General features: G+C 33.6%; 1 protein-coding gene across 3 annotated transcripts in view; it reads left to right on the top strand.

Annotated features, from left to right (window-relative positions):
• The window catches only part of ARK2N (arkadia (RNF111) N-terminal like PKA signaling regulator 2N), a 66,734-nt gene that overhangs the window by 28,449 nt on the left and 16,949 nt on the right, over window positions 1–21,336 (top strand). The window contains exon 3 of one of the 3 annotated variants that reach the window (XM_016225047.2): window positions 16,375–16,557. The exons of 1 other annotated variant lie outside the window; for it this stretch is intronic. In XM_016225047.2, coding sequence (XP_016080533.2) covers window positions 16,375–16,557 — 183 coding nt within the window. Of the gene's footprint in view, window positions 1–3,112; window positions 5,771–16,374; window positions 16,558–21,336 lie in introns of those variants that run through there. One more of the 3 variants, XM_087819074.1, reaches the window with a different exon arrangement.

Consider the following 21,336-nt stretch of genomic DNA (forward strand, 5'->3'; position numbering starts at 1 on the left):
TGTACTTCACATAATTATGATTTGTGTGTGTGTATTGAGAACTTTTAAGATCTGCTCTCAACAACTTTCAAATATACAATACAATAAGTATTGTTAACTATAGTCACCATGCTGTGCATTACATCCCTAGAATGTCTTCTAACTGGAAGTTCATACCCTTCGATCACCTTCATTCCCCCTCCTCCATCCACCAATCTGCTCTATTTCTATGAGTTCAGTTTTAAATTCCACATAAAAGTGAAATTAATACAGTATTTGTCTTTACTGTCTTATTTCTCTTAGCATAAAAGCATCAGCATTTTAAAATTTCCCCCAGTGATGACAGTCAGCAGCCAGGGCTGAGAACTCAATTGAGCCAGTGATATTTTAAGTCATAGCTAAACATCCGTTGTGAAACTGGTAGTGCGGCTCGGTTAAGTTCTGTTACTGCTAATGGGCATCAAATTCTGAACAGTGGAGTCTAGTTTAAAAAAATTTTATTAGTTATAAAAACCACAGCACAATTCTATATTAGTTAACAAGCATAAGCCCTTTTACTCCATTTAAGTGATAATTTTAAAAGCATGCATTATTTAAATGTGTTTTTCTCTATGCTAAAATGTCTGGATAATGTTACTTTAAATTTAGAAGCTTTGATATCTTACCGGTGGCTATCCTTTGGCAATCTATAATGTTAAAGCACCAAAGAATTATTTTCAGTGTGCTTTTTCTAACTTATTTAATAAAGTGAGTAATTATATTAACTTTGTATATGCAAAAGCATAAGCTTTGCTTTCAAGATAATTCTTTTTCTAAAAGTAGGGTATATCTTAGTATCAATAAAAGAATATATGTGTATTTAAGGTGAGAATATGGTCCCTGGTTTGGTGTTTTTTTAATAACTTTTTTTTTTTTAAGAGCAGTTTTAGGTTTACAGCAAAATTGAGCAGATGGTACAAAGATTTCACATATACTTCCTGCCCCCACCCATGCACAGCCTCCCCCACTGTCAGTGTCCCTCACCAAAGTGGTTCGTTTGTTGCAATCAGTTCACCTACATTGATACATCATTGTCACTCAGAGTCCATAGTTTACATTAGGGTTCACTCTTGTTGTACACACTATAGGTTTTGACAAATGTATAATTGATCCCTGTTTTTAAGATCTGGACTTACCTTGCTTATCAATGTTTTATTGCTGGTAGTCATTTTTATGAGGTTGCATCTTATCCAGCATAAGTATTTTCACAATATTTTCTGAATACAGCTTTTAAATACCATTTTTCATTGTTTGTTGAAAAATAAGTAAATGCCAGAATCTATAACATACCAAAGTAGCCATGTGATTTCCCTTCCTATACAGTTAAGTTTACCCAGCATTTAAAATGGGAATACATTGCTTAAAGAAAGCTTAATATTCTTTAAATTCCACTTAGTCTTTCTATAAGCTGAATATACTACCCTCTGGTGAAAGCAAGTCCTTCTTGAGGAAGTTTATGTATAAATAAGATTTTTTTTTTTTTTTTTTTTAACATGAAAAGGGATGGAGGAGTCAGAGGAAAAGGAATAAGATGAAGTTAATGGAAAGGTTGGTAACAGACTTCATGGGGTTTTTATTTGCTAGGTAGAATGGGACTAAAATTTTGTCTCATAGCTTTTTAGGCATTGAAAAGAGGTAGCATGATGCATTAAACAGTTCTCATTGTCTAAGGGAAACACTTAATACTGTGACTTGATAAATTTTCCTTTTGCATCTTCATAAAAAGCCACTGAGATAAAGTGAACCATATTTTCAGAAATATCTAGGGTTAATTACAATAGAGCATTTCATAGGATTGTTCTTTATAAGACTTCATGATACAGGTACATGGTATAAGGCCAAGATTGATTGATTCCATCAATCATTCATTCAGCAAATATTTGAGCACCTCCTATGTAGCATTGGGAATGCAATAGTGAATGTAAAGTCCCTGCCTTCATGGAACTTAATTTTTTTTGAGGAGACAAACAATAAATTAATTATATTCTATGAGGTAGGGAAATACACTATAAATAATAAAGCAGGATATAAGAGAGAAAGATTGACTAGGAATGGGGTACAAAAGTCATTTTAGATAGTGTATTCAAGTGGTCTGAGGAGGTAGCATTTTAAATAGCTCCCTGAAGAAATGAAGAGTTCAGTATGTTTTTTTGTTTGTTTGTTTTTTGAGACCCAAACCAAAGATTATCTGGCCTACTTTAAGGATAAAGCAGTATATGTAGAGGAGCATATCCTAAACTGAAATCCTATGAAACCACTGTTCTACTGGATATTAATACCTGTACAGTATGCACACATTTGGGAAGTGCTGGATCATGTGGAAACAGATTTCTTTACTATAAGACAACACAGCCATTAATGTGCTCTCCAGAGGGGGAGGATATGATTTGTAGCATATCCCAAACTTAATCACAAAATCTTTTTTTTTTTTTTTTTTTTGAGGCATACTTTGTAATACCTTGCACAGACTACGAGTTTTTAAAAATCTGACTCAGAGATATACATGGCTTGTGTATATCCTTTATGTGGTTTTCCATAAGGAATTTTTTAAACTTAAAACAAGAATATTTGATAAGACTGTCAGCTGAGAATTATTGTATACTGATTTATTATGGGTTAGCTGCCGAGGCAACTTTTAGAATTTTACAGGTAAAGCAATAAAAATATTAAAGGACACAGTGGTTCTCAACCAGGCTGTACGTTTAAAAATCACCTTGGGAGCTTAAAGCAAAACAAAACAAAACAAACCTACAATGCCTTGGAGCCTGCCTAGGTTTTGGTATTTGTTAAACCACTCCTAGTTTTTATGTGTTTAGCATAGGGTTGAAAATCACTGTTATAGATTAATAGTTAGCTGTATTATTACAGAATCCGTGTTCACAAGCAGATACATTGAAGTTATGAAAAATAGTGTTACGTTAGTTATTTTTCTTGGAATTTTGTTGGGTTAATTTAAGTGCTGCTTATTAATACTCTATTTGTATGGTTGCTCTCAGAAATGCTTATGCTATTTTCCTGAATAAGCATGTCTTAATAAAAAATACAATTTTCTGAATTAATGATGTTTTATCAAATGGCCTCAATGTCTTTAAAGCTGACTTCAGTCGTGCTGGGGGATCTGAAGGAGCGCCCAGGGAAATTCCAGGATTACTTGACAGGGGTGCTGTGTGTGATGGGAACTGCATAGGCAGTGTCCTAGAAGAGGCCATGAGCTGTTTTTCCGAGATGCAGAGGCAGACAGAGGAGAAATTCCGCGTATGGATGGAAAAGTTAACTCACCTTGACACTGACGAAGAGAACAAGTCGCTACTGGAACCCAGGGGACCGAAAATGCAGCTAGTTGGCCAAAGCATTTCCCCTAACACCCCATCAGGTGCTTACATGCAGATGCCTGGTTCCCAAGAACTGCCACAGCAGCCCTTTGATTCTTATGTGACTTGCCCGAATATTGACAGTACATTAGAATTCCCAAAGACTTGTAACAGTTTTTCAGTTAACTTTGACGAAAGTGGGAATATTTCAGAACAACCCTTGAATCTATCACAAAATTAATTGTGTTAACTATCTGCTTTTTGGATTATGTAAGAAAGAATATGCTTTTGCCCATTGTAAATTTCTTTTGATGATGTTTTAAAAGTTATAACAGTAAGCAGTTTCTCTTTAAAGAATTAGATATTCAAAACAAAGCAGAGTCTGACAAATTTTAGCTTGAGTTTATGGGTGAAATATAGAACCATATTTATATGATAATAGCAATGATCCTCATTTTATCCCTTTTCATACCAAAAATATAAATAAGATATAAAATAGTGAATCTTGGTGAATCCAAATAGGTAAGTAGTTAGTTGCTTTTAGCATTTATTTTCTGTAACGTTAACTTGCTTCTGATTCCAATGGGGGAATCACGTAATTAATTCCATTCTGGAGATTATGTATGAATGGATATACTGCATGAACGCTTTTATATCATTCTTCCATATATCACTTAATAAACTAGTTTGTTCCTAATCTTTAATAAATTATAATATTAAATTGCATTTGTATGCAGGAAGGATGAATTAATTTTTGAGCAAAGATATACCCTGTACCTACTATGTAAGGTACTGTAGGGAAAGCAGATTAGACTGGTGTTTGGTATCATGCATGAGAAAAATAGTATTTTCCATTGCTACATAAATGCATTTTTATCTTGAGCTTTAATTTAAAGTTCTATGCCTGAGGCAGTAGCCTGGCAGACATCATCCAGTGAAATTGTCTGGTACTCTGATGTAAAGGGTACCTCTAGAGGAGACAGATGACATGGTCTCTCTATTAAGGGTATGTATTGAATGGATTTTTAAGTTTATCTTTAAGTGTATTAGCTAATGTACTACCAGTTTAATTTTGTTTTTAACCCACGGACTGAAAATTAATGGCCTTCAGCATGTTCAAGGGCCCCTGGAGTATGTCAAAGGGAAAAAAATATCGCAGGATTGAAAGTCTTGCAACATATCTGTTTGTATGTGTAGCCTAGGATTGGGAAATACTGGTATTTTATCTTTTCTGTATTGGTAGGAATATTGTGAGAAACAGCTAAATTAGAATGAAATTTTTCAATAGGCATATGTAACTTTGCTAACACTAACTGATTTTTTAAAAACTGCTTTCTACTGGTTTTACTTATAATAAAATTTTATTAGCCTTCCCCTTCAGATTTATAACTCATTTCTCAATATGAAAAAGGTTAATTATTTTAATATTTAATGAAGTTGCAACTTTGGAAAAAATCTAATTTTGTGTTTTATAAGAGGAAGGATAGGTAGTATATTTGGAGTTTCATATATAAACAATCAAGACCTTTATTTTAATAATTTATCACTAACCTTACTCAGAAAAACTGTTAACCACTTTTTTCATTCAGTTCTATATCCAGATATTTGCAACTTGTAAACTAACTGCAATAACTGAGCCCATTTTTTTTCTTTTTCTAGTTTTGATCTGAAAAACAACTGATTTGGTGTTTTCTCTTTAGAACTTGGTTTATGAGAATTGGAAGTTAACTTTGGTGAAGGCTTGTTAATGTGCTCCACAGTCATTTAAGAATATATGTATGAATTGATGAAAAAGACTGGTCGTTGTGTAATGGCTGTCAGATTTCCTTGACAAATAGGGGTAAGGTTTGAAAACCAATGCAACTTGCAATAAATTTCTTAACATAATATACTAAGCCCTTGCATAACATTAGTATGAATTTTCACCATAAAATATATAGGAGTTTGTTATAATTGATAGATTTTTCTCTGAATGATAGATAGTATAGCACTTTGTAAACTACTTTAACACACATATATATGTGTGTGTATATATATATATATTTGTTTTTAAAATAGGTTTTTATTGCAGAGAGAGGAAGGGAGAGAGAGAGAGAAAAACATCAATGATGAGAGAGTCATTGATCGGCTGCCTCCTGCATGCCCCCTACCGGGGATTGAGCCTGAAACCCAGGCATGTGCCCTGACCAGGAATGGAACCTCAACCTCCTGGATCACAGGTTGATGCTCAACCACTGAGCCACGCTGGCTGGGCAGCTAATATTTTAAAAAAATTAAGTTTTTATAGCAATGGGAAGAGCATATTGGTTTTGGATGACTGACCAGATTTTAACTAATTCCATAAACTTTACTTGAGGTTGAAGATGTTTTCAGGGAAGTTTGTTCTGTGTTTAACTTTCTCCTGGGGTCACAGATTTTATTAGATTTGGAATTTTAGACAAAATATTAATTTAATTCCAGCATGTTAACATGACCACTTTTCTATGCATGTATAAACTGCTTCAAGCATTTAACAGATTTCTTTTTTGTTTTATGATTTAATAGTTGATGTATTAAGCATGTTCTGAAATGCTTTTTATTTTTAAAATTCAAAATGTGAATTCATATTTTAAGATTTAACATATAAACAAATTAGTCCTAGTATTGACTCCATATATTCTAATTTTTTTTTTAATCCTTACCCGAGGATATTTTTTCCATTGCTTTTCAGAGAGTGGAAGGGGGGATGGGAAAGAGAAACATAGATGTGAGAAACATTGATTGGATGTCTCCCACACTTGCCCCAGCTGGGAAAGGGGATTGAGCCAGCAACCAAGAGGTGCATGTCCTTGGCTGGAATCCAGTGCAAGACCCTTCAGTCCTTGTGCCAACGCTCTAACCACTGAGCCAAACTGGCCAGGGCTCGATATGTTCTAATTTTTGTTATTAGATAATTTGAATAAGAGGTCTAGAGCTTTTTTTTTGTCATTAAGAGAAAAATGAAAGATTACAATGGACAGTTACAAAGGTTATATTTTATTTTACTGAGGTAAAATTGACATACATTATATTATTTAAGGTATCCAACATGATTTAATATTTGTGTATATGGCAAATTCATCACAGTAAGTCTAGTTAACGTCTGTCACAACACAGTTACAGAATTTTTGTGTGTGATGAGAACTTTAAAGATTTACTCTTAGCAACATTCAAATATACAATACAGTATTATTAACTGTAGCTACCATGCTGTACATGATCTTCCCATGACTTATTTATATTATAACTGGAAGTTTATACCTTTTGACTCCCTTCATCCATATACCCCCTCCCCCTGACCCTCCTACTACACCCTGCCTACTGCACCCTGCCTCTGGCAACCACCAATCTATGAGTTTGGTTTTGGTTTTAATTTCCTAGATTCCACATACAGTAAAACCTCAATATAATGGGCTAATTTGGAAGACACGGTGTCCGTTAAAGCCAAAAGTTTGTTATATAATAAAGTAGGTTTTCTGAATGCATCGTTAACAAATTGACAAGTCAGTTTGTTTTTGCTTATGTAGACACATTTGTGTAGTTAAAGTTAAGTATGTATGAAAAGTTTAATTTCACAGTTTTCTATATGTATTACAGTAATTTTAAATTTATACTGTGTAGGTCTAGTAAATGAGTGCTTTCACCTCGAGTAAACATGCATAGGGCTGGGGCATGGCTTAGTGCTCTTTGGAACATCAGAAGGCACGTTAGAACTGCTGCAGAAAGTCACCACACTCGACAACCCCTCGAGATGTGGTGTGATCATGTGCTAACCATTTGCTGAACATTGTTTCTGAGCAGTGACTCTTGGATTTAAATATGTAGACTAGTTGTAGATATGTAATATTTATTTATGTTGGTGAAATTACTACAGTGTTTTTTTTCCAACAAATGGCCTATTCACTAATATTTGTTAAAGATAAGTAAATTGATAAAAAAATAACCTGTTAATTTAATTATAAGCAACTGTTGGTTAAAAGCATTTTAAAATTAAGAGGGTATTAATTTTTATATTTAAATCCAAAGCCTGTTAAATCCAGATCTGCAAAATTGAGTTTTACTGTATAAGTGAGGTCATATGGTGTTTGTCTTTGTTGTCTTAGCATAATGCCCTCAAGATTCATCCATATTGTTGCAAATGGCAAGAATTGGCTGAGTAATATTTCATTTTATATATATATATATATATATATATATATATATATGAGAAACATTACATTTTATGTATCCATTGATCGACACTTAGGTTATTTCTATTTCTTGTCTATAGTAAGTAATGCTGCAGTGAACATGTGGGTGCATATATCTTTTTCAGTTAGTGTTTTCGTTTTCTTTGTATCTATATACCCAGAAGTGGAATTGCTGGATCATATGATAGTTCTGTTTTTAATTTTTTGAGGAACCTCTATACCGTTTTCCATAGTGGCTACACCAGTTTACATTCCCACCAGCAGTACACAAGGGTTCAAACATAGGTTTTAATAATTGATATTCAAGGTAATAATAACATTTTGAATATTTGGAAGGTGTCAAACACTAATAATTTTGGGAAGCCTTTCTACATAATTTTGAATAAAGACTTTGTGGAAAGAGTTTTTATAAAAAGCAGAACACCAGAATACATTGATTTAATTCATAGACTATATGCCAAAATGTGAAAATTTATTTTAAAGTACATTTTGATATTTTGTAGTTTGGAGAGTTTAAACTTAAGAACAATATAGCAGAAACATATATATGAATTTATCTTGATTTTCTGTTTCTCACAGGACCTTGAAAATATTTTGCTGTCTTGAGGAGTATTGTTTTTAAAACCAGTGTTTTTATGAGTTTTGCTTTTCCAGATTGCACAATTAAAAAATTCCTCTTTCAAAAAGAATTTGTTTCTGTATTATGGATATTTAAATAAGCATGAAGTATTTGAAGTAGTTTTAATACTGTTTTTTTGTTTGTTTGTTTTTTATTTTACATGACTGCTATTGTGGATTTCACTGAGGCAAAGTCTGTTCCTAAGATTATAAATACTTATAAATACTCATACTAAGCAGTGGGAATTACTTTTGCATTGTGTGGTGGCATTTTTATGTAGGTGGTGGTTTAGAAGTGCCTAGTGGTCTTCCCTTAATTTCCCTTAATTTTTCTGGAATTTTAAGAAGGGTAAGGAGTGTATCCTCTGTGGACTTTTTTGTAGTCTTATGAAGGGTTAATGCTGGAAAGAAACTTCTTTCAACCTATAACATTAATCTAGACATGATTGAAATGCTGTTTATTTAAGAATAAAATCCCGTATCTGGATTATTTCATTTCTTTAATAAGTGCATATGGTATTCAGTTGCTGGTGTTTAAAAGAAGGCATTATTCTCTCACTAAAGGTAAATGTGTTTTCTGATAATCTGTCTGCAGACTACTTTCTACTTAGTTTGTACTAATTCAGTGTTCTAGGAGAATAGATACCTAATCATTTTAAGAGAATTTAACCAGCAGATTAGAATGCTCTGGTTGCTTGAGCCACTTATTAGATAATAATAACTCTCTTAATTATATTGATGCATATTTGTGTGTATTATTAAAATTGAGTGTAATAAAAGCCAAAATAAAATTTTAATTTAGAACACAACAGTGAAATTAAAATCTTAAGATTTAATATTTTGCATGAAGTGGGTTTTTTTTGTTTTTTCCCCACTTAGAATAAAGGATAGTGCCATTTTGGGACTCCAAGAGAATAGCCTGGCTTTTTGTTATCAATTCAGAGGAATGAGCCTAGTCTCAAGGGTGTGTATATGGACCTCCTTCAGAAAACTAGTAATTAATTTTGTATTTTTATTAATGTTATAGTTGACAAATTGCTGGAGACAGATAACTGTGCAGCAGCCTACATGGATTTTAATGGATTCAGGTCATTAATATAATATCCATTCATAGCTGCCTAAATGTATGTAAAAAGAAAGTTGCCTATGTATAAACTAGTTAGGGTGATTAAATTGGTAGGGGGAAAAAACCATTTTGTCTTTTTCTTTTAAAATTGTCAATGAAGGGTTTTGGACCTCTTGTTTGTTTCACTAGCAGATTAAGTAAAAGACAAGAATTTATTTTGCTACATTGCTTTTGTCATTCCCTACTGGTATGTAGATTTAACAGCAAGGGTCTCTGAATATAGGTATATCTCAGTTTACGTAAGGTTTATTACATAAATTTGTATGCTAGCCAGAATAGTAGAAATGAAATCATGTAAATCTGCTTGTTAATGAAAGAAATGCTATCAGAATCCTTTTGTTGAGTAAGCAAAGTGTCCAAAATTGATATTACTGATAATTTTCATTTTTAATTAAATTTGCCTAATGGTACAGTTACATGAAAGTTATAGGAAAGGTGGTATAGAGGCTTTGTGCTATCCTCATTTGTGTAGAATAACAAATTATAGGCAAGTTATCTTACAGATCTTTTAAGTAATTGTACCTGTTATATTTTGTTCAGCTTATATTGCTTTCCCTCTCTTCTGTTTGTATTATTTAAATGGTACAGTGAGGACACAATGAAAATGATTGTATAGAATGGCAGAAAACAGTATAAAAAAATTTCAGCAAATTTATTAAAATTAGTTTCTTATTAAATTTGTTACATAAAGATTGTTCTCAAAGAAAAATTCTCAAAATCCTCTCCAAAAATGGCACATATGCCCTCAATCATTGTATAGATAACAAACTTGTGTTTTAAATGTCTAGAACATTTATAGGAGTATATGAATTGTAAACAGCATAAGTAACTTTCTAATTTCTATGCGTACTTTTAATTTTTTTAATTTGTTTTTAATTCCTATGAAGTTTAGGGAAGTTAGTGGGAATTGAAACCAAATTTTAGTTTTCTAGTATTGAGTTGATATTTTCATGTTATATTAAATGAGCACAACACAGAATACAACACATCCTAAAGAATGAAGGAATAATAATCCACGAGGAAGTGTATTCTTTGGTAACAAAATCTTACTCATATTACAACTTTAAGATTTGGGAAGAATGTTTTCAGATTGCTGTGATTTTTATTTTACTGCATTTCCTTTATATCTTTTATTTAACAGTGTATTTGAAGTGTAACAGCTAACCTAGATAAATAAAAATTTAAAAAAGGAAATGTTTCTTGTTACTCTGTTGGGGACAGTGCTGTTATTTTAGTGATTCCCTGTGAGTTAATTCACATTAGATGTTCCTGAATCAAGACACCTGCTTTTTTATAATGAAATGAATGGTATTAGTTTATAGTTAGTATAATAAGAGATTTTACATGTTTTGGGGATAATTTTCAGGTTTTTGGTAACTGGTATATTGATAAAGGAAATAGAATGCCAGTGTTAACATTGAAGATCAAGATTCTTTTCCTTTATATGTCCTACAGGATACGCTATTAAAAATTGAAGAATACTTGGAAAATAAAATTTAGACTACTTTGTGGAGTAATCAAAAAGCTGGAATGGATGAATCTTTAGCAGGGTATATGAGACATTTGGATATGGCTAAAATCATATCTAATTTTTATGTTTTTTTCCTTTGTATATGTAGTGCGAATCTTTTAGTTTTGTTCTCTATAAATCTGAATCGTCAAAGCCCCAGGTCATAGAACTGTCCCTGAAATAGAAAGATAAATTAAAAGATAGTCACCTCTTCCAGTGCCCTGCTTTCTGTATTTATAGGTTTTCTTGAATATCAAGTTAAATTACCTGAGTTAACTTTTGATAACTTCTTGATTCAGTTTTCCCAAGTATGTTTTTAGTAATGAAGGGATAAATAGTTTCTCTTTCTTGTGATCAACTTTTCAACTACCATGATAATCTGAAATATTTGCTTTTACCTTTTCTTTGATTCTTCCAAAATTAACTCATCAGCATCATAGGTAACTTTTCTTTTTTTTTAAAGTAATGTTTGCAATTATATAGATTTATTTATTTTTAAAATTCATCTTGTTGGAAGTATTACAGGTGTTCCCTCATAGGTAACTTTTCTGAATGGACAGAATGACCTGTCATTTACCAGGAGGATGTAAGGACAGACATAGTCCTTCTGCCTTGGAAACTTTATATCAATTTTTAAGTAATTGAGATGAATATAATGGGGGAAAAACAGAATAGATATTGATTATTTTATTTTAAAAATAATTTAACTCCTAAACAGAATTTCAGTGCATATTGCTATATTTCATTTCTATTTAGCCATATCTTCTTGGCCTTTTTCTTTTTTCACTCAAATTGCTTTATGATGTTATTCTGAAGAAAATACACACAATGCAGTTTTTTGTGTGTTTAAAGCTGTTTTCTAGAGATGGCACTTTTCTGTATAGATTTTTCTTTTCTGGTTGATGTAATTATTCATCTTTTCTAAGAGATACTTTGCAAATAACAGCTTTCTATTGTTTCAAATTGTTCTATGTGTATATATATATATTTTTTTTTATAGTAGTGAAAAGACAACATAAGTATTCTCATTTGCAAATATAAATTTTCATCTTGGTGAATATTTTGGTGTGTGGTGAAAAAGCTGTTTTTCCTTGGATAAGTTCTCCTAAAATGCAAATTCCCTTCTGCAATTCTTGAGGTTGCCCTTTTTTCTTAATCCCTCAAGCCCTTACCTCATACAACTGTTCCTCTTCCCCTCACCTGGCCACACACAGTCCTCCTGCTTAGATTCTTTGGCTGGGTAAGTGCTAAGAACTCTTCTTTCAGGTGTAACTTTTTAAAATCTCACTATCTGGATTGAGGCTGAGTGATTTCCACCCCCTTTCCTTTCTCTTGATGTAGATAATGGCACTGGGCCTAGGCCCTTTACTGACTGGGGTGCAGAGCCTGTATTGGGATCCTTTGGCAGCAACAAGATAGCATTTTCCTCTCCCAGAGAGAGATTTGGGGAGGTTGGGAGGAGAGAAGGTGTTTTCCCTGGGCTTTATTGTATGTTACTATAGCCATAGAAATGAGAGTCAAAGGGGCATAAGACTTAGCAATAGAGAGAGGAGGAAAAGTGACATTTTCAGGTACCTCGAGGATAGTAGAGGAATTCCTGCTTCCTAGACCTAATTAAACTTCATACTGGGAGACAATAGTCGTGTTAGTGAACAGGCTCTGTAGGCAAGGATGATGCTAAATATGAAATAATCCAAAATCTCTATTTGGCTTTGAAACACTTTTATATGAATACATCCAAGCTGACATTTCACTTGAAACAGAAATAAGAATAGGAAAGCCACATTTGCAATGATCTCATTAATTCCAGCAAAGCAATTGCTTAACAAGTTGGATTAATATAAGGCACCAGCCCAGGCAGTGGTTTTTCTCAAAGCTTTCTTGCATGAATGCCTGCTATAGCAGAATTTACATGCAAAGATAAGCAAAAAGATAATGAAGTAGGGCAGGTGCTAATTATAGCAGGTGGGACAATGGACCAGTATTTGAACTATTGTGTTCTGTGTTATATCTTTAACTCTCACCATAACCCCGTGAAGAAATTAAGTCATACAGCTAGAAAGTAGCAGGCAGGACTTCAAGCTATGTGTTTACTGCCAAAAATCTGTACTTATGTGGCTCCCAGTCTCATCCTGTAAATCCCTCATTCTCTCAACAAGAACAACTGTAATCTATTCTGATTTCATCTAACTAGGATTCAAATTTCTTATCTGTAAAATGAGCAGTCAATTATGTAATTACCTTGTATAGTTTCAAAATTCTATGCTTTTGATTGTCAAATTTGAAAAAGAGGTTCATCAGGGATAAATGTAATAAAGGATATGAGGTTTTTATTTTGTTTTCTGTTTTTGTGATTCAAATTGTTTCCATGAGATTAAGAAGAGAACCAATTCGTAAAATTAAATATTTGATGACAGTACTACAGGTTTAAGGTCATAAAAGGGTAAGCCTCACTGTGTCAGAAATGTGTGATGACATAGATACATCTGCATTTTGGTATTTGAAAAGTTAGAACCTATTTATAGGCTAGGAGGTCAGCGAGAGGGTACAAACCTATTTCTAGCATAAAATGGATAAGTTGATGTTCTTAAATAAAAAAATGTAGCTGGTGGATTGCTCAACCTTTAATTTTCTTGCCTTGTAATTATAACTAGCAGCAAAATTTCAGAGTATCAGGAGGAAAAATAGGACTTGGATTAACCACAGACCAAATAGTTCTTAACTGTGTTAAATTTACCTTTATAATATGAGAGAGGCTTTTAATGATTGTAGAAAAACTAGTGAGTTTATTGTAAATTTTTGTCTTAAGATTGTAACAGAGATCAGAGTTAGCAGGTAGGAGAATGTGGAGTTCGAATAACGTGGAATGTGCTTACATTAATGACAACTTTAAATTGGAAATATTTCCCTGTTTAACTTTATTTGAAGTGATTATTTGGATGTTTCTGAAAGTCAGAATCTTAGCAGTGCTACTGTTTTAACAGCATAGAGGAATAATCAAGTGAGAGGAAGGATAGCATCTCCATGTTTATTCCGTCCTGCAACAAATCGATGAGTCATATTGGAATCATAGGTCACTTTTTCTGATAATAATGACTGAGTTTTCCTAGCTCCTCAGTGGTTTGATTTTTTTCTTCAAGAGATGCTTCTTTCAAAAGGCAGATAATATCACTACAGATTCTTACCTGTTTCCTAATTCTGTGCAGCAAGAGTCATGTTTTAAGAGAGTATTACACTTTGTCACCATAAGTTAGCTAGTCGTCATTTAGTGGTTTAAAGCCCAAACCCCGATGCTAAGTGCATCATCCATCTCTTAGTTAATCTTGATTTGCTAATGATAAGTGTAAGATGACCTTGGAACACAAGATCCTTAATTGTGGTTTTCTGTTGAAAGACAAAGTCGGAAAGACAACTATTTATTAAAGTTTGTATAGTATTGACTTGTCATCATTTGAACATCCTAGAAATGATAATCATTTGTTTTAACTGTTAAGTGTAATTAAAATATGAAAATATTACTGTCTTTGTTTATAATGAGTACCAAATTTAAGCTAAGCTATAAGGTGTGCTGTTTGGAAATATTGAAGATGCAAGAATGAAGCCAGATAACAAGCTTATACTTATATTTCCTACTGATGAAGACTTTCAGACAAGTTATTTCCATGGGTAGGTGATATCACTCTGCATGTACATATATACTTAATACTTTTTTGCATGATTATACATGTAGGAGTGGTACAATTTTGACTTGACTGTTGACCTGTTGCCTCAATTTGGTGATTGTGGTGGGAGATGTGGGGCAAGTCGCTGTGAATGGTATTAGTGATAAAAATTTTAAAATAACTAATTTTTTATAAACACAAACACTTAAAAAATAAAGCCCTTTTAAAAATAGCACATTTGGTCAAATAGTCAATATTGTACTTGACCTTCATATCTTCTGCACTCAAGTATTTGAACATCATATAGTATCTTTATTCCATAATAATCATTTTGGACTCTGACGAGAACTCCATAAATGATACAGCTTTCTTTTCTGTTTTAGAAAAGGAAAACTTCAAACATGAGCCACTTTTTTGCTATTTGAACTAAAAATCCGTTGCCAACTGATACTGATGCCATACTGTTGAATTTTGTGAACTTGATTTACCCTTTTGGGGGAATTAGAAATTATTTTAAAGTAGTGAATAAATTGTTATGATCATCAGAATTTCATATTGTGACATGTCTGTTCTTTATATAGTGGCCCTTAACCAACTCATTTGCCTTTATGTTTAGTCTTTTTTTTTAATGTTGCTACACAAATCTATGGTTTGGAAACTTAGTTTCAAGGGGGTAAATATATACCCCAAGTGTGTTCCATGTTTTGTTCAGTGACAGTTTACACAATGGATGTTTGTATTAAAGCAGTAATCTTTCATTGTGTTTTAGTTTAATGATTCATTGGCATATGTATTCCTTTATAGTCAAGAGTCTCAAAAAATAGATGTGTTTATGTTAATTTGTTGGATGATATTAAAACATCTTTGTGGAAATATATGATTTGCCTGCACTTCACAAATAGTTGTTGGTTGGGGGGGAGGTGAGAAACAGCATTCTTTCTACTTTCTTATAAATTGAAGGTAGTAGTAAGGGATGTGTTTCCATACTTGAATGAAAAATTTTGCTTTTTGCTGTTATATTAGAAAAAAGGTAACATTAGCATTTTAAAGCATGCATCTATTCTACAAGCATGATATTGAGTTATTTTAGCATGAGTCGTTGAAGTGTAATTACTTTGGAACTGAGCTGCCTTTTTTATCTGGTTAGGGTGATTTGGAGGTAGAAGGGATCTCTTATTTTTCCAGTAAGAACTTTATTATCTTCCTCTAAAATAACCTGTAAGATTGCATATCATTTCCTTGGGGTGTGAGCTGGTTGTCTTTCTCAGGGAGAAGAAAATATAAATATCCCTCATAAGACATCCTAAGCAAAATTCTGAAGATTTTGTATTAGCTTTTTGTACAATGTTGTAAAATGCACAACATCCCTGATATTATAAAAGGGCTTCCCCGGAAATAAGTCAGGTAGAGCTCTTAGTGTTAGTTGATCTTATTTCTTTTGAAAGTAGGAAAATACATATTTGATTTTCTTTGAATCTACTGGGGAATTTTAGTGTTAGCTACTGAGAGAAAGAACTAGATTAATTCTCTTTAAAAATATAAATTGAATTTTAATAGTTTGCATCTGTTTTTTCCTTTAAAAATCAGTTTCATTTTCTCTGTGGAGTCTTCCCTTTTTTCTTAATCTTTTGCTCTTTGAGAGTATGATGTCAGTTCAGTGTAACGTTGTTCAGTATAGTCTTGTCTTCTGTTCTTCATAACACTCCTTTTCCTCCTTCCCAAATGTGTCCCTCATCTTTGTAAGCTTGGGTTATCTTTTTCACTTTCACGTCATGTACAAAATATTAGATGTAAAAGTGCAGCTTTTCTGATCCACTGGAGTAATAAGATAAAGGCAACTGGCATTTAGAGGGCTCTTAGTTTCAGAAGCATTTTTCACCCCACAAGTTAGATACAAGTATACATTTTCTTTCCTCCCTAGATGGACCTCCAATTGTAGCTTATTATGATATGTCTGACACCAGCTCTGAACCAGAAGTGGTAAATGTGAACACTTTATTGGCGGCTGCAGTAGTTCAAGAGCACAGTAATTCTGTAGGAGGCCAGGACACAGGAGCTACCTGGAGGACCAGCGGGCTTCTAGAGGAGCTGAATGCGGAGGCAGGTTGGTCTCCCTCCCCTTCCCCTTCTCTAATGTAATGTGCATGTGTCCTGGCAGCTGTGTTTCTCATAGTGGGCCCTGCTGAGGTGCACAGGCTAACCAGAGGCATCTGACATTAGGTGATTGTGACCACCCGGGGTGCCATTTATAATTGACTGAGAAGGAGATTTGGGTAAACATGTCATCTTTCCTAATCAGAAGGAAGCAAAAATGACAATATATAGGACAATTGTAGGCATAGGTAGATTTCAGTATGCATATTTCTTGGGTTAAAAATGCCTGACATGTAAAAACCACCCAGATGACCTAATAATCCCTCCACCTTCCTTCCCCCATCTCATCCCCATTTCTCTGGTTTCCCTCATGTAGCTGCACAGCAGCCTTGCAGCTTGAGGAGGGAGGCTGTTCATACTTCCCTGTGGGGCCGTTACTATATAGTGCTGCACTGTTTCTTCCACCTCCCGGTGTAAAGTGTCCCTGTTACTCCCTCTACCGTAGTTCTCATACTTGTCTTTTCTAACCGCTTTCAGTTTCTACCTCTGTTATCTCAGGAAAATCTCCCTGTCTTGCATTACCCATCTTGGTTCTATGATGATTTTGAAGAGTGATATTTATTTATTCATTAAAACACCCATTGCTGTTACCTTTGAAACCTTGTACAGGTGCCTCCAAGTTTGCTTCAGTATGTTTCTCAAAACTCTTTCAACATTCTGATTTAAACCTTTTTTTCTAAAAGCACCAGCACTTAAGTTTAAGAAAGAGGGAGAAGGCTGTTGGCAGACTGTTTATGTAGTGCATATTTTCTTTCATGTTATGGAAAGATTATAGTTTTCTAGTTAAATTATAAATTGCTTTGGCTTTTATGAGCGAATCTAATAACTTAATCACTACCTCAAATGTTTATGAGAAATGAGTTTTTATTACATAAATAATGGGTTTTAGTTTAGAACTCTTTATATTGAAATTGTTAGGAAATAAAGACGACGGAACACCATAGATCTTTTTCCTTAATTCTTCCTTTCATACTTTCTGATGGAAGTGAATAAAAATCTCCTATTGTTGAGCTTCTAATTAAGTTATTTTGACTAATTTTGCAGCAGAACAGGACCTGGACTTAGTTTTAACTGTGTTTTGACTGCTAACTGCCTTTTTGACCTTAGACAAGCTGTTTCTCCTCTGGACTTCAATTTTTATATGTATAAATACTTGCTTTGCCCAACAAGGGTCTTTTAAGGATTTATTAATATGTATAAGTACTTCTGAAAGAATTAAGTAGTAATATTTTATATCAAAGAGTAATTTGACCACATTTTTCTGCATATGTGTTTATAAGTTTTGTAATTTCTGTATACTAGTTTATTTTCATTTTTTTTGTCCATCGACAAGTGGTTCATTCTACTTCTACAGTTTTATTTCTGTTTTCTTAGTCTTGCCATTAAGTAGACCATTTTTTTGTAAATTCTTGAGAAAAACGAACAATTTTTTTTTTTTTTTGCTTTTCATATAGAGAACTTTAATACTAGTTTGAACAATATGGAATTGTTAATCTTTGACTTTTCACCTGCTACAAACCCAGAAGCTTCATATGATTCAGCTTAATAGTACAAGGTTTGGGATCTTGAATCATTAAAGTTACTAGCTTTGGGGATAGCATCACGTTTTCAGATTAAAGTAATTGTTAGCTTGATTATTCAAAACATCACTAGTTTTTGTGTGCTTAATTCTATATTTGATTGTCTTTTTGAATGTCAGTCACACGGAGTTATAAAGAATATATATCACTGAGTTACCTACCACCATTTTTTTTTTTTTAAATATATCTTTATTAATTTCAGAGAGAGGAAAGGAGAGGGAGAGAGAGAGATAGAAACATCAACGACGAGAGAGTCATTGATCGGCTGCAGCCCGCAATCCGGGCATGTGCCCTGACCGGGAATCGCCTGGATCCTAGGTCAACGCTCAACCGCTGAGCCACGCCTGGCTGGGCACCACCATTCTTAAATAAAACATGGCAAAAATATGTGAGGAGAGAAACACCCATGGCTTCAACTTTATTCACCTTTTTCCCCTCTTCCCACTCCAAAGCTGTCATGACTTTGGTATTTGATTTTGATATTACTCTGTATTTCTTTATATTTTTATTGCATTTGTTACGTATCTGTAAACAAGCATTTTTAATGCTAATTGGTATTACATTAAAGATAATCACTTGCAACTTGCTTTTTTTAGTTCAACATTTTGTGAGCTTTTGTTCTCGGTAATAAATGTGGCTCTAGTTCACATTTTACTGCTATTTAGTATTCCACTATACGAATATATCACAATTGATGTACCCATTTTCTTGGACATTTAAGGTGCTATTCCAAATGATACTGCCATTAATATTTCTTGTGTGTGTCTCTTGGTACATTTGTGTGATCATTTATCTAGGATGTAATATATAGAGAGAACATATGTTTGTATCAGGCCATAAGTTATGTGTAGATTTTTGTATATCATAGGACGTGGTCAACACTGTTCAACAGATCCCTATAACATTTTCTTATGAATCCATTTATTGACTCATTCAAAGTTTTCCCCCCCAAATATGGCAATGCAGGTATTTGAGTAATAAATAAAACTTAATACGAGTTTTAATGTAATTGTCATTGCAAAAACTCATTTTGTGAATTTGAATATACTTAAAGAATATTACAACAAAATGTTGAATTTATCCTCAAAGGCCAGTTTATAGTTTAGAGACTTGAACTATTACTATCAATTGCATGGTCATTCTTGTGGTTTAAATTTAAGATTAATGTTCTAAAGGTTAATCTCTCCCAACAATATAAGAACCCAGCCACTGAACAGACTATTCAGGGGTTAATCAAGAGCAGTATCTCAAATTAGGTCAGTAGCCCTATTCCATTTAGGATCACATAAGTAATCATTGGAGATAGAGTAGTTTGCCTCTTTTTCCAAGCAGTTAGATCAACTAGATTTTACAGTTTACTTTTGACTTTAACCAAGGCAAAAGATTTGAAATTAGGAAAGCCTCTGGTCAATAAAAGACCTAAACTTCCCATTTCAACTGTTGCCATCCATGTGTTTACTTTTTTTCACTTGATGCTAGAATTGAACAGTATAGTTGGTAGCAACAAACATTTGGGTTTTGAGCCAGCAATCACTTATAAACTGTGGGACCTCTGGTAACTTATATAAAGCCTCAGTTTCCCCTATTTATAAAACTGGGATAAAACTGGTATCTACCCCTAAAGGTTAGTTACCATTAATGTGAAATAACATATATAATGTGCTTAATGCAGGATACAGCACACAGTAGGCCCTCAGGAATGCTAACTAGCATGACGTTAATATATGCTGAAGTTGATTGAATAAGGAAGTGATTAATGGATCCAATTAATGGATCGCTAATTTATGCCCTGTCCTGGAATGAGTTGCTCTTGGTAAAGTATTTCCTAAACTTTGAGCATAGAAATTACCTGAGGTGCTTAAAAAGTTCAGACTCCTAGGTTTCTTCCTGAAGGTTTTTGTAAATAGATCTGAAATGGAGTCTGAGAATCTGTTTTTAATAATCATCCCCAGCTAACTCTTGAATTGGACCTATTTTAGGAAACAGTACCAGTATATCTGAAAATGGCGTATTTTTTGTCTACTGCTAGTAAGAGCTCACTGTAAACATAAGTGTAGATGAGGCTAAGAAGCAGCAGAAGTCTGAAGTTCTCTTGGTGTGGAAGACGTAATTGTGGTAAACTAAATTTATTAAAGTAGAGGTGTTTTTTTTCCCCTGGGAAATTAAAAATTCTAAATACATGTTCTCATCCCCCCCCCCCCCCCCCATCAGCCTTGTCAAGAAGGTATGGATTGAGCATTTTCTCATTGTTAAAATAGGGATGGTAATCTTGATTTGTCCATTACACAAACTTTGTTGTAATGCAGAGAAACAAATCGTGGGTTTCCTGTTCTTAGTGTAGGGCTTTTTATAATCAGACCAGAATGACCATGTTTCTATTATTAGCACTTTAAAGTCAATATATCAGACTTGTGAAGATCAAGTTTGGTTAGGTTCCTCTTGTTTACTGGCTTCATATGGACTGTAAGATTTTAGGTTTCTAACCTCTCCTTCCCTCTTTTAAAGTTGTTTTTAACACTTTTGAACAAACTAAAGACAGGATAATAATTTGTTTGTTTTAAAGCTAAATGAGTAACAACTTAAGATATTTACCTGTTTTATAGCTAACATGCTGCTGCCATCCAGTATGTAATAATTTCCTTTAATGTGCTGCAAATAGGCCCAGGACTAGTTCTTACCCAGTAGATTTGTGATTTAAAAACTAGCTACAGAAGCCCTGGCCATTGTGACTCGGTTGGAGTGTCATCCTGTACACCAGTAGGTGGTGGGTTGGGTTTGATTCCTGGTCAGGGCACATACCCAATTTGCAGGTTCGATCCCCGGTCAGGGTGCATGCCTGAGGGAGGCAACCAGTTAGTGTTTCTCACATGGATGTGGTTCTCTCTCTCCCCTTGTCTCACTCCCTCTCTCTTCCTTTCTCTAATGCCAATTGAAAAAATGAATAAGCAGCTACATTATTTCTTTTGAAGACAAAAAATATGTTTCCCATGTTAATTTAGTTACTATCTTTTCTATGCTTCTTTTCTGTCTTATGTGTTGAAAAGGTCTGTAGGGGGAAGACAAGAATTTAGAATATTCTCATGGAGTGAAAGAAGTTATCTTTCCAAAGAGCTACACAGGCAATGATCGACACAGAGATAGCCAGCTGC

The sequence above is a fragment of the Miniopterus natalensis genome, chromosome 7, assembly GCF_054644295.1.
Source record: "Miniopterus natalensis isolate mMinNat1 chromosome 7, mMinNat1.hap1, whole genome shotgun sequence".
NCBI lineage: Eukaryota > Metazoa > Chordata > Mammalia > Chiroptera > Miniopteridae > Miniopterus > Miniopterus natalensis.